Below are 14,894 nucleotides of genomic sequence, written 5' to 3' on the forward strand. Positions count from 1 at the left end.
TACTTGATTAATCTTATTTTTAAAGGATTTTGATCCTTACATCATGGGTGAATCCCACTGTGGGACATGAAGTCCGGTCTTTCGGTTGAGACCGTACATGTAAAACCGAGGTCCCGTGGCGCAGTAGGTGTGGACATGAAAAAGATCCCTCACTGCTCAATGACCCTAAGTGACGAGTATAGGAAAAAAAATTCAGCTCTCGACTGGCAAGTGATGTAAGTGATATACGATTGAAAAATTCGAGAGAATTAAACAACAAACAAACACAAACGTTCGTTCTTACTGTTCTTTTGATTCTCTCTAATTTCTTGATATAGAAGTGAAAAACTGATGCATGGTCTGTACTGTTGGCTTTGCCTTTATTCAAATATGTTCTAAAATATTGTTAATAATATTTTTAAAATATGTCCAACAATTTTAGTGACCTTTAGTTGGCAATGTATTTACACATTTTTTTTTACAAATGTAAATATGAAATGACCAACCTGAAGCAAGCTTTCTTTCCAGATTTGATCCAATTTATCCCCAAGTAAATTTGTTCACCCCTCACAGTCAGTCATCTCGCCTTGGCACAAGGAATACAAATCTGTAAGTGTGAAACTAACAAAATGTCTTAAAAGCAGGTGCATCTTTCGCTTCAGTTGTAAAATTTAAGTTGTAAAGCTAACTTCTCAGCAAATAAGTGTTTAGAAAAAATATTAATTTTTTTTTATTGTCATGTAAATATTTTTAAATTGTAAAAATCAATTTTCATTTAAAAACAATACTTTCTACTTTCTTATTTACATTTTTCATGAAAGATTTTCGGTTACGTGGTCTACTTTATAGCTTCCACTCAAGTTCCTATATTAGATAAAAATAAGTGCTATTGAAAGCAAAAGCCTTTTGTAGATGTGAATTTTCAAAAGATTTGGAAATCTAGACAGTGATATATCTGAAACACTATAAGTCTATATATTCCACTTCTAATTTTCATGTGTGACAAAAAAAATTTAAAAATGAATTCAGTAGAAGGAAGAAGCTGGAAGGGATAAGAAAGCAGTATTGTATTTATTTATCGAAGCCTTTCTACATGTCCTGATATCAGTTTACAAGACCTACAAATTCGTCCTCTTTTACTTTTGAATCCTCTTCTTTTGCAATATTTTGTTCCATCAGAAATATCACCAGATTTAAATATATATCAAGCTAGGCATCCATCTTTTTATATCATCTGTCCTTAATCCCCTCTCATACATTTTTTTGGTTTGAGAGTGTGTATTTTTAATGGACTTGACAGCAAATGTTGTTTGTGTGCTTAGATTTTAAAACATAGTACCGGAAGTGATAAATTATTAAAAGTACATGTGGGTGTTGTTTTCAAGAATGTTTTGTACATGTATTGTTGGTTATATTTAACGTATTAAATCAAACTGGTCTTTAAAATACATGATTTTTTTTAATTCAAGGCGTAACCTTCAATCAATGAATTACTATCCGCGTTATAATTTCAAATGCATTTGTACTTTAACTTTTTTAAATGCAGGTCCTTAAAAATGCATTAAAAAGTGGCAATTTCCTCATTATTTTGATATTTACCGGTAAAATGCGTATTGTTCTTTCATTATCAATAATTCTACGGATGCATATGATCTATATCCGTATTGTAGGTTTTAAAACGGGTATGGTAGGCTCAGGCTTAGAGGACTAGATCCGGTCACCAAGCGTTAAACAAAGGGTTGTCATCCAAAAAGATATAGATTTTATGGAACAGAGGCATATAGATAATTCATTCTGCAATTACAGGGGCAAATATCTTTGTAAAAATGTAAATATTGCTGAGTGTCGGTTCATGACTTGCAATCAATGATCCCAATACACAACCATAAAAGCTAATGACTCCCGAACAGATTCCGAGGTATAATCAATGATAAAGAATCCTGCTACACTATATGGGTGAAAGAATAGTACAGTCCTGACAGGTGAGTTTTGTTTTTAATATATTTTTTTTTGTTTTGTTAGAACCAGATAGGTAAAAACCAGAATGTTAACGTTCTTCAAAACCATTATGTTCCCCCAAGAACATTGTTTTACGTTTCTCGTACGGTACGAGTTTCTTTTTTTGAAAATTCGTATCGTATGATACTGTCAATTTTATTTTGTTCATTTAACCATGAATTATTAAGACCCTCTTTATTTTCTGTCACATTTTCAGCAAGTGTTCACGGATAGATTTTTCATAACACCTATATTGATTTTAGGAAGTCGTAAAACTATTATCGTTTCATTGATTATTAATTTCATCCTAGCCCCTATTGACACAGTGTGAAATTCTCTAACTCTGTGGTGCAAACACACAAAAAATGATCTTATCATGGCTCCTAATTAATACCAAATTGCTTTGCAGTATTTGAGTAGCATTTCTAAAATAAATTTACTTTTAAATTAGTTAAATAGTATGAACTAAACAAAGATAGTTCGCTTTCATTTCAAAGCACGTGACTTTAATTACAATTTTACTTTTTAAAGTACATGTATAATTTTCCTTGAATTTCAAATTTATTTACTTTTATTTGTTCTCAACTAAACAACTCTCTCTATATAGTGGAAAATTAAGAACTATTTAAGTGCATGCAACCCTGTAATTTTCGAAAATATTGTTGGCGTATATAGGATTTTATGGAAGTAAAACGATAGCTTCTTTTTCCCAATATTACAGTATATCATTGTACTGGTCGTGGCCAATTAATGAAGCTGAAAGAGTTCAGGCATTTGAAACTAGAGATTAATTCAATAAAATTGACAATTCATGGTGCGTCTTTGAAGGTTAATGAATAGAAATGATGGAATAGAAATAGAAATGAAATAGTTAAGAAATCAATTTTAAAATCCTCGGAAATTAAAGCTTGCGATTTAGAAAGGCATCAAAGAGGTGGCCATGTTAGGTGAAAATCACATAACGGAAGTCCTAACGATAATTTCATGGCTAAATGTTGTAAATTTCGTAGAAAGGAACCAAGGGAAAATAAAACTTTTGAGAATGTTTTCCCGATATAGATACCCATGAATCATAAAAGCAGCAGAATACTTTTTTTTTTAATTTTATATCTTGGCAAAGGTGTTTTTTATTTTACTTGTAACGTCCTTAAAAATCATAGTTTAAGGGTGTTTCATACATTAAATATCTCCGAATTTTCCATTAACCCATATAAACAGTTTACAGAAATTCAGTTTCTTTGTGATATATTATGAATAAATCTTATAATAGTTAATATGAATAAAGTCTTATAATAGTTAATATGAATATGCATAAGAAACATATCAAAACATATGATACTTTAATCATGAAATATAAATAGAATTCATAAAGAAAGGAAAAAGAGCTCTTTTTTAAAAGATATATAACGGGAAAATAAATACATGAAATTATGCATTACTTATAATATATAAATTAATATTGAAATTGACATGCATATAATTTGAAGTACTTTTAATTTAGTAAGTAGTTAATTATTTAGTAAAGATAGAAGTATATTGATACCATTATACAGTGTATTTTACAACAATAAACGTAGTTCCTTACACGCAGCCCAAAGAACCTTTACGTCACTGTTAATATTTAAGCAAAAAATAAAGGCACACAAATGAACATCTAGTTTTTAATGACGTAATTAGAATGTAGAAGCGTGCAAAATGTCCGGGAAACTTACATAAAATTTCTGAAAAGAAAGGAAAATCTAAGGACAAATTTCACAATTTTTCAAACCTATTTTAAGGAAGAGGTTTGTTTTTCTTCATAGAATTAACAGTGTTGAAAAGAATGTTTTTCACTTTGAATGTCGTTAGCGTTGCAAACTTGCAAATTCTGTCTTGGGGTGGCTAAGGTTTATAACGATGAGTTTCAATTGGAAGTGTAATCGCCTGTGTGCTATGAAAGATATTAGAAAATTGATGAAATAAAACGAAATACGATTATATAAAAAGCATTCTCATTTTCTAAATTTAACTTTCTGTCTATGCACAAAAGAGAATACAAATATTTGAAATTAGCATACGTATTATCTGACCGCACTAGAATTTTCTTACAACCATACAGTATTTTCTAAAAGTTTTGCCTGACATCTAGAAAAGTAGTAGGTTTTTTAGTGTTTATTTCTTACAAATGTATAGTGACATGTGTTGAAGAACATTAACAACCGTACAATAATATCATCAGAATACACATCCGGCCCGTTGGACCAACACGTCACCTTTTAAGAAATACTAATTAAATACATTCTATTACATATCACCTTTCGGCTCTGCAAAGGGTATCATATAGCATTTTCCTTCGAGCCAGCGAAGCGAATCTCATTTTTAAAGAAGTTAAAAATATCTGTATGACGTATGTATTACCTGAATACCTGTAGTATATAAGGCACAACTCCACGTGCCAAACCATTTTCTTTTTCTTTGAGCGAGCGACAAGTAGTCACCTGTAACACAGGTGTGTGTTCGATTATTAAAACACTGTTAAACTTAGAACGTTGTTCAAGTTTGTTTGGGGGGTTTATGCTGTAAAACAGCTACATTTATTTTACACTACTGTTTTTGCGAGTCAGGTAAGTTTTGGGTTGTTACTTTGTTCTTAAATTTTGCCGTGTTTTCGGAAATGGCGTCCGATAATGAGGGCATGTTGTCTCTTAGAGACAGTGATACTGAGAAATTCTCAGATATTGAGGAATTATTTGGCAATAAAGTTGCTACTAGAAGTTCGGCCAGTAATGCCACAGATGACAAGAAAACTACGAGGGGAGTGAAGCGTAAAACGCAGACCCCAGGTGTGGTAGATAAAACACGTGCAAAAACAAAGAAATCTAGGAAACAGGTAAGCACAGATACGAACCCTCAAATAGTTCATGACATCAATTTCAATGATTTGAAAACTCAGTTGGGGATTGATAAAATACTCGAGTCTATTTCTTTTTTGTCAAGTCAAATGGGCCGAAAATACGGAGCGCCGTTCTGGTCATAATAATGTTTCAGAATCTATGGAACACAATGTCAGCAACAATAAACAAATTCCATCTTGCACTGTAACACAGGCAGATGTATACAATAAAGGTAACAAACCTGTAAAACAGTTTGTGTCTGTTCCAGATTATGATCAAAACAGTGTAGATTATAATGTATATGACGGGCAAAATGAGTTTGATTTTGATCTGAGTTATTTAGACAACCCAGAGCCCTCACCTTCAATCCCAGGTATTAATCCAAATGATGCCTTCAAAGATGTTTTTGATAGTAAAGCTTTGCAAATTACCATAGATAATGATCTGAAAGAGGACAATGATTTGTGGGATATCCCCCAACTAAATTCTACAGAAAAAACAGGTCCTAAAGTTAACGATGGATTGGCTAAAGCTGTAAATGCAGCAATATCTATTAAGTCTGACAAAGAAGCTATGACTGAGTTGCAAAAACAATACGCACGTCCAGAGAATTGTAATCTCAAAGTCCCACGTGTAAATAAAGAAATCTGGGATGTTATGGGGAAAAATGCCCATGCAGTTGATTTAAACTTACAAATAATCCAGAAATCTATTGCAACAGGGTTAATTCCCCTTGTTCAGATGGCAGAATCTCTGATTAGTAAACAAGATACGGAATCAGTTAAAAACAAAAAGATGCTTGGTGATGCCATTAGCATGCTAGGAAACAGTTTTTACAATTTATCTATGAAACGCAGAAATGAAATCAAATCATGTCTGACCCCTAGATACAAGAAAATTGTTTCCGCTGAAATTCCAGTAACTGATCAACTTTTTGGGGACAATTGTGTGTCAAAACTGAAAGAAATGGGGGACATAAATAAACACCCTATTGGTATTAAATCCCCATTCTGGGATTCAAAACCCAAAAATAACTTGCCATTTACAAAAAACTACAGCAATCAAAATTATGCCAGTCAAATACAAAGGTACAACAATGCATACCGAGGCAGAGGCAGGTCAAAATTCATGACCATGAACAGTACCCAGAGAGGTCGAAGTCAGAAACAGTACATGAACACGACAAAGAAGTACTACAAGTAAAGGTAAGGAAACTTAATTATGAATACTGGACAAATTTTACAGATGATCAATGGATTTTAGATATAATTTATGCTGGATATAAAATTGAATTTATGGAAATTCTTTTACAAACTTCTATGCCAAAACAAATTAAATTTAATAAGGAAGAAGAAGATCTGGTTTCTAACGAAGTAGAAAATCTTATAGAAAAGGGTGCTATTGAGGAAATTTTTGATATAGGAGATGCTTATTTCTCTAATATTTTCCTAGTACCAAAAAAGGATGGAAGTTTACGACCAGTCATCAATCTGAGGAATTTAAATGAATACATTGAGTATCATCATTTTAAACAAGAAAATTTGTCTTATGCTTTAGAATTGATCAAAAAAGATGATTTTTTGACTTCTGTTGATCTAAAAGATGCATATTTTAGTATAAGTGTACATTCAGATTACAGAAAGTTTTTGACATTTGAATGGAAAAGAAAATTTTACAGATTTGTAGTACTACCATTTGGACTATCATCATGTCCACGAATATTTACCAAGGTTCTTAAACCCATATATGCTGTATTCAGAGAGAATGGAATTAGATGTTGTTATTACATTGATGATTCCCTGATCATGCATCAAAATTATTCCCATTGTTTAAACCAAACAAATTTGGTGACTTCAGAGTTACATAATCTTGGGTTTACTGTGAATATCAAGAAATCGGTTACCATTCCAACACAAAGAATTGTTTTCTTTGGAATTATAATTGATACCGTTGAATATAAAATTTATTTAACAGAGGAAAAGATACAAAAAATCTTAAATTGCTGTAAAGAAATAAAATCAACAAAATTTTGTAAGATTCGCAAATTTTCATCCTTGATTGGTTTGTTAGTACATGCTTGTAATGCTATTATGCAAGGTCCGTTGCATTACAGAAATTTAGAAAGGGATAACGATATGAATTTAAAATTGAACAATGACAATTATGATTCTTATATGGTTTGTTCTGATATTAGTCTTCATGAAATAGATTGGTGGCATACAAATCTTAGGAGTTTGAATGGTAAACCGATTAAAACCAATTCTGTTGATTTTTGGGTTGAAACAGATGCATCATTAAAAGGATGGGGTGCAAGGTTTCAAAATAAAATGACAGGAGGTAGATGGACATGTGAAGAAGCGAAATTCCATATTAATGTTTTGGAACTTCTTGCAATATTTTTTTGCATTAAAATCCTTTTTCAGGAAGTTTTCTTCAAAACATATTTGTTTCAAAACTGATAATACAACAGTTGTTTCATATATTAATGCAATGGGTGGTATGCAATCTAAGCAACTCGACAAATTAACAATTGAGGTGTGGAACTGGTGTTTTGAAAGAAATTTAATAATTTCTGCACAATATATTCCAGGCATTGAAAATGTTTATGCCGATTCGTTATCTAGAAAATTTTCAGATTCAACTGAATGGATGTTAAAATCAGAAATATTTGAAAGAATTTGTGATCAGTTTTTTAAACCAGATATAGATTTATTTGCTTCAAGGTTAAATAAACAGTTGAATAAATTTGTATCATGGAATTTTGATCCAGAAGCATATCACGTTGATGCTTTCACAATGTCATGGTCAAATTTTCGTCCTTATATTTTTCCACCTTTCAAATTGATTGGTAGAATTATAAATAAAATTTTTGATGACTGTGTCAAAGAAGCCATTATAATAATTCCATTGTGGAGAACACAGATATGGTTTCCATTAGTAATGTCTGCTCTTGTTTCTATTCCAATCAGGCTTCCTCGGCACAAGGACTTGTTGACAATGACTCACACAGGCGAGGTACATCCCCTTCGGAAAATGAAATTGATCGCTTGTATTGTATCAGGCGAGCACTCCAGAATTCAGGACTTTCAAACTTGGATGCAAAAATCATCGCAGCATCTTTACGGGGAGCAGCAAACAAACAATATCAGTGTTGTTGGAAAAGATGGATTTTTTGGTGTTATAAATGGTGTATTAACCCCTATAAACCGTCTGAAGTGAATGTTATAACATATTTGACATCTTTAATGAAGTTAAAACTTTCCTATTCTGTTATAAATACTCAGAAATCTATGCTAGTAAATAACTTGCCTTTTTTCGGTATTCAATGGATAAAAACCTCATTATTGATACCAAAATTAATGAAAGGTTATTTCAACATTAATCCCTCGAGACCAAAAGTAAAACGTACTTGGGATGTTTCAAAAGTGTTAGGATTTTTACGTACTCTAATGCCTCTGAGTAAGGTTAATTTACATATGTTGACTCTTAAATTAATAGCCCTTATTGCACTCACTACAGCTTCAAGAGCACAAACATTATTGGCTTTAGATTTACAGAATATGAAAATGTTTAGTGATAAAATTGTTTTTATTATTAACAAATTGCTAAAAACTTGTAAACCAGGTAGTCCTGCCCATAAAGTGACATTGTGTAAATATTCTGACAAAAGCATTTGTGTTTATTCTACATTGAAAGAGTACTTGAGGAGGACAAAAGACTACAGGAAATTTTCAAATTTATTTGTTTCATATAAAACCTTTCTTCCTGTGACAACTTGTACTTTAGCTAGATGGCTCAGGACAGTTTTGGAACTCTCCGGCATTGAAAACTTTACAGCGCATTCTTTTCGTGGAGCTTCTGCTTCTGCCGCCTATCTCTCAGGAGTTTCCATGAAGGATCTGTTAGAAACTGCAAACTGGACATCTTCAAAGACTTTTTTCAAGTTTTATTTCAAAGAACCTAATGTGAATCAGTCAAGTGATGGACAATTTGCGACAGCGATATTAAATAGATAAATTTGACTGTGTGCGGAATAATGAACTTTGGTGTGAGAAGAAGGACATTATAATTTGTCAATTTAATGTTTATATTTTCTAAATGATGATTTGTTCATTGCATTGTATAATCTATATGTGAGTTGATTTTCTTTGTCTTTAATAAATTTGGGAAAAGTGATTCTCTTTTTATTTCCAAATGCTTTTGCATTTGACAAGAATAAGGTTGAGAATTTCAAATGATAGTTTTATACGTATCACAGTACCAATACTGGTAGTCAACCAGAGTTGATTAAAATATTTTTATAAGGTTAAATTTGGTATTATTGACTCTAAATTGAAGTTGGTCAAATTGATATAATAGTTTGACTTGAATAGTTAATTTCAATGAATTTAATTTCAAGTTCTTGAGCTTAATAATATAATAGAACGATTTTAAAAATTCAACCATGATGTATGTTTTCACTGAAATATGATTACTTTTCTGATCGCACTAAGAAGTCTTGATGTTTGTGATCAACACTTTAAACATGCTATATGATACCCTTTGCAGAGCCGAAAGGTGATATGTAATAGAATGAGCCCTCCTCCAAGCATCCTTTAGGATGTACAGGATGAGGGCCATTCTATGTAATGAGCCTGAGGCTCAAAAAGGGTATCATATACCCATCCCATAATACTACTTGGATACAAATTTCCCACCCAATTTAGATGTAGAGTTGTCACAAACATTTCTTTTAAAAAATGGTTTGGCACGTGGAGTTGTGCCTTATATACTACAGGTATTCAGGTAATACATACGTCATACAGATATTTTTAACTTCTTTAAAAATGAGATTCGCTTCGCTGGCTCGAAGGAAAATGCTATATGATACCCTTTTTGAGCCTCAGGCTCATTACATAGAATGGCCCTCATCCTGTACATCCTAAAGGATGCTTGGAGGAGGGCTCATAATGTTGTTTTAATATACACCTTGTGATATTAACTTATAGAATAATTGTGTGGGTTTTTTTTTAATCCAGATATTAAGGCGGTTTTAAAAAATATAAACTTTTAACTGTTGTTTTAAAATATAAGGACAATGGAAGAAAAAAATTAATTTCTTTAGATATTGCTACGAATAATTAAAAACGTTAATTTGTTGATTAAGGCAAACTTTTACTTGCAGCTAAAGAACTGCAAAATGGAATATCATAATGATGTACAATGACAGAATTTTTTTAAAAAAAATGTATGTTGGGATAATTTTTCGTACAATATCAGCGTATAATGTATATAAAAATCATCATGTTATTTCGAAGTATCTATTTTTAAATATATATCTGATAAAAAAAAAACACACAAATAAACAAAACATTACAAATTATCATGATCATATAATGAAGTTTAAAGATTTGAAGACAAATTATGAGCAAATAAAAGCGAATAATCCAAAAATATGTAATAAAGAAGATGTGTTTGTGAAACACCATGTCCCCGATGGTAACACAATTCTGGAGTAGGGGCGTAGATTGAAGTGGAATACACTTGACAGCGCAATAGTTATGGGCTAGGTTAAAATTGACAACAGACAGACAGACAAACAGACAGGCAAACACAGAGAGAACAAAAACAATATACCCCCAAGATCTTTCGATCCGGAGGCATAAGAATTATCAGCATAAAATCTATGGAGATAACGAACAGTATTCAAGCTCAGAAGTCCATAAAACAATACAAAATAGGAGCAGAGCAAAATATCAGGGGCGTCGTCAATTAAATATGTTAATGATGGCCTAACAATTAGTATTAAAAAAGTCTATCGCCATTTGACTCAATGGTGAAACATATAATTATGGAGATAACGAACTGTGTTCAAGATCAAAAATCCATAAAACAATACAAAATAGGAGCAGAGCAAACACGGACTTCTAAAACACCAGAGGTGGGATCAGGTGTCATGCAGGAGTGAGCATTCCCTGTCGACTGCTTACACCCGCGTGTGCTCCTTGTCATGATCGGGAAATAACGAAAAAATCCATCGTTAATTCAGTGTATAAATAATGGACTAACAATTAGTGTTATGAATGTCAGTCAGCATTTGACTCAATGATAAATTGTGTTTGCTGACAAAGTCATTGTATCGACCATAGAACTTACAAAATGATGACTTTAAACGAGACTGTTGATAGTCTTGTTTCATCAACTTGCTTGTTAATACCGGTAATTTACCTCATTTCAGAAATTATTTCAATGTAGAGCATGCTCAAGATTGCGTATCGAATCAACTGAGATATGTAAACTCTGTATGCAGGTGATGAAGGTATATTGCTGCATAAGTTAGAGAATTTGACAATAGAAAAATTAAAGTCACCGCGTTTATCATAGAGCTTGGTTGTTAGATTACCATTAACGTCTTTTCAAGTAAAATATCCAAATATGAAACATGTGCGTCAGACTCTGTGGTATGTTTTATCTCAAGTTCACCAGGATATATCGTATCGACATAAGAATAGAAATTACTATTGTTCATGATTGTTAATTGGCAATACATGTACGTCGTCGATATATCTACATGTGTAAATGTCGTATTGAAGGCCATAGCAAGTGTTATTTCATATACATGTATAAGATTTTGGACAAATTCTGCTTCATATGAATACAAAAATAGGTCTGCTTATAGCGGGGCGTAACTGTTACCTTGGGAATTCCAATTTGTTGGAAGACCGTGTCTCCAAAAACAACATAGATATTGTCAATCAGAAACTCAAGCATCTTTTTATGTCAACTTCAGAGTACCTGCATGTACAATCAGAATGTTTTTAAACAAAATAAATTTTGCCAATGACCAATGACCGGTTAAGTTAATTTACGAGTTCCATTTTTATTGAAAAAGATATCAAAGAGCCTGGACTTTAATTTATCGTGGGAAATGGTTGTGTATAAAAAGTTGAAAAGTCGTAAGTTTTTAAGCTGTTGAATTTGGTAAAATCTTGTGATTTTAAATTTTTAAAAAGTTCCTTGGAATTTTTAAGTACCCACATCTGATTTTCACCACTTTTCAAATATATTGTTGTACAGAACTCTTGTTTCTCCTTCACTACTGTTAATGTCTTCGCGAGTAGTAAAGAAAGATGCTTGACTGAACATTTACTGGAACCTGTTGTGTACTGTATCTTTGTTTGTAAGGATTTTTATGAATTTTCGGAATCCAATATATATATATGGTAATTCAAAATCATTTTAGGTGTTTGGAATATTAAAAGAAATATTAAAAACTGACATGATTTTGAAGAATTTCTTCTTTAGAAAGGAAAGGGGACTATGAGTATAATGTGAATTACCCCTCGTAGAATTAAATCCAAGTTCTTCCGAAACACAATTTTTATACTGAGCCTTACAAACGACGACAATGTTTTACCTGCTTTGTCAGCAGGGACCAGTACGTACTGATCATGTATTTTTTCTAATTCTTTTTTTTCACTTCTGTATTATTGAATACAGAAGGATAGGTGGCTTTCATATTGCCACTCAATCTTTCAATGCGCGATTGTAACATAGTTCTGATACATTTAATCCATTCTGACGAAGTGTCAACGTCTTCTTTTTTATATCTGGCCCATCACCTGACGTAATCTTCTTTTGAATCCATAATATTTATGAAATTCCGACGCCAGTTGAAGAATCGGAGATCCCTGTATTTAGAACCTTTTAAAATCAGTGATCTACGGTCCTCATTATGAACTATATTTACGTCACCAGTATACATCGTGGGTTCCATTCAATGTGGTGTTAAACAGATGTGGTTTCTAAAATAACTCCAAGGAAGTTTTAAAATATTAAAAATCACATATTCAATAATCAAAGCATACAACTTTTCAACACTTTATACAGCTTTTTTCTACGAAAAAGTGCAGACTTTTTGACATCATAGCTGCTTTTTTATGCGCCGGGATCGATAGATCCGGGGCGTATATTGTTTTTGTTCTGTCTGTCTGTTTGTCTGTTTATCTGTTTGTCTGCAAACTTTAACCTTCGCCGTAACTTTTGAACCATTAAAGATAGAGACTTTTTAGTATGCATACTCAACTAATAAAGCTCTTTGAAATGACACCAAGCTCAATGACCTTGTGACCTTGACTGTGACCTATGTGCTAAAAATAGCTTTTTCTACAAACTTTAATCTTTGCCGTAACTTTTGAACCATTAAAGATAGAGACTTCATATTTGGTATACATACTCAACGAATTCAACTCCTTCCAATGATACTAATGTCAATGACCTTGTAACCTTGACTATGACCTATATGTTAAAAAGAGCTTTTTTGTCTTCAATTTTTAACCTTCGCCATAACTTTTAAAACATGAAAGTTAGAAACTTCATGTTTAGTATGCATAATCCACTAATGAATTTCTTTCAAATGACACTAAGGTCAATGACCTTGTGACCTTGACTGTGACCTATGTGCTAAAATAGCTTTTTTTAACCTTCACCATAACTTTTGAATCACGAGAGATAGAGACTTCATTTTTGATATGCATACTCAACTAATCAAGTACTTTAAAATGATACAATGTCAATGACCTTTTGACCTTTACAGTGACCTATATGCTAAAAAAACTTTTTTCGAACTTTGTTGCCGCCGGGTACATAGGATTTCACAAACACATCTTGTTTCGATATAAAATGAAGCTCGTGAAAACCTTAAATTGTCATTTGCAAATTTATTTTGTTTAAAAACATTCTGATTGTACACAAAAGTATTCTGGACTTGATATTTAAAAATGCTTGAGTTTGTGATTGACAGTATCTAATTATTTCTTTGGAGAACAGGGTTTCAAAAAAGGTACCAATTGCGCCCGATTACGCGAAGAACTATTTTCTTTTCGTGTTTGAAGCAGAATTGATTAAAAGCATATACATGTAAGAGAAAAACAACAGTTGTTTTGAACTTCAACTCAAAATTTCGATATATGAACGGTGACGTATTACTTAGTGTATTACTTAGTGTCAATAAACAACGTTTTTTTTTTCATTCATACTAGTCTTATCACCTTCAAACTCGGTTTATGACTCTCAGTTGATTCGATTCACAAGGGCATGCTCTACGCATGAAAAATTCCTAAAACGAAGCAAGCTATTAACAAACAAGTTGATGATACAGGGATATTAGCAGTCTCGTTAAGAAGTAATCATTTTGCAAGTTTTATGGTCAATACATTGACCTTGCCAGCAAATACAGCCTATTATAAGTAAAATCCTGACAGACAATTTTCATACTAATTGTTAAGCCATTACACACACACTGAATTGAATACGGATTTGCCCCACTTTTTCGATCACGACAAGAAGCACATGGCGGATGTTAAAGGTCTGCAGAGGATGGTCACTCCTCCATGTCACCTGATCCCACCTCTGATGTTTTCGGAGGTCTTTGTTTGCTCTCCTCCAAATTTTTACTATTTCAAATATACTTAATAAATAATTAAATCTTGTATATTACAACAGTATTCATTCTGTTCCTTACATGCATCTTCATACCGTAAAAATTTCAGTGATTTATTTTTGGTATCAATTTGGTTAGCAAAAATTAATGATCAGTGACGTCATTATACAAATTATATTGCCATGGGGGTGACGATGTCAATATAAACTTTTGATTTACAAGGATCTTGGAATGCAGTTTTTGAAAAGCCTGCTGCAAGATAAACTGTGGTGATTTTACTTTAATTTTGCTTAAATATAAATTTATTTCATCCTGCTCAAACCATGTAGATATGCAGTTACCTTTTGTAATACTGTTTCGTAGAAAATTGTTCAACGCAAGCTTAGAAATTTAAGATTAATTCATCATACAAAATTTTACCGATGCATTTCTTTTTGGGTGCAGATAAAAGAGTTGTTGACAATTTCATCAATAGCGCATACAAGCATTAAAAAAACTGCAAGCAATATCCATGTCTTAATGAGCACTTTTATGAAATATAGGAAATGATCGAAATATTTTGTCTTATAATTGTTTCTAGAAAAAAAATGAGACAAAGTCCCGCTTCCAGAGGGCTGATAAGA

General features: G+C 32.2%; 1 protein-coding gene across 1 annotated transcript; it reads left to right on the top strand.

Moving 5' to 3' along the window:
* The first annotated feature begins 4,630 nt into the window (after positions 1-4,630).
* On the top strand, positions 4,631-6,194 carry LOC134276118 (uncharacterized). The gene is made up of 2 exons (XM_062758393.1): positions 4,631-4,799; positions 4,954-6,194. The coding sequence occupies exons 1-2, from the start codon at positions 4,631-4,633 to the stop codon at positions 6,051-6,053; spliced, it is 1,269 nt and encodes a 422-aa protein (XP_062614377.1). The 3' UTR covers positions 6,054-6,194.
* The last annotated feature ends 8,700 nt before the right edge of the window (positions 6,195-14,894 follow it).

Source organism: Saccostrea cucullata, unplaced genomic scaffold (assembly GCF_032062105.1).
Source record: "Saccostrea cucullata isolate Sc308-1 unplaced genomic scaffold, CSIRO_AGI_Scuc_v1 ctg672, whole genome shotgun sequence".
Taxonomy (NCBI): domain Eukaryota; kingdom Metazoa; phylum Mollusca; class Bivalvia; order Ostreida; family Ostreidae; genus Saccostrea; species Saccostrea cuccullata.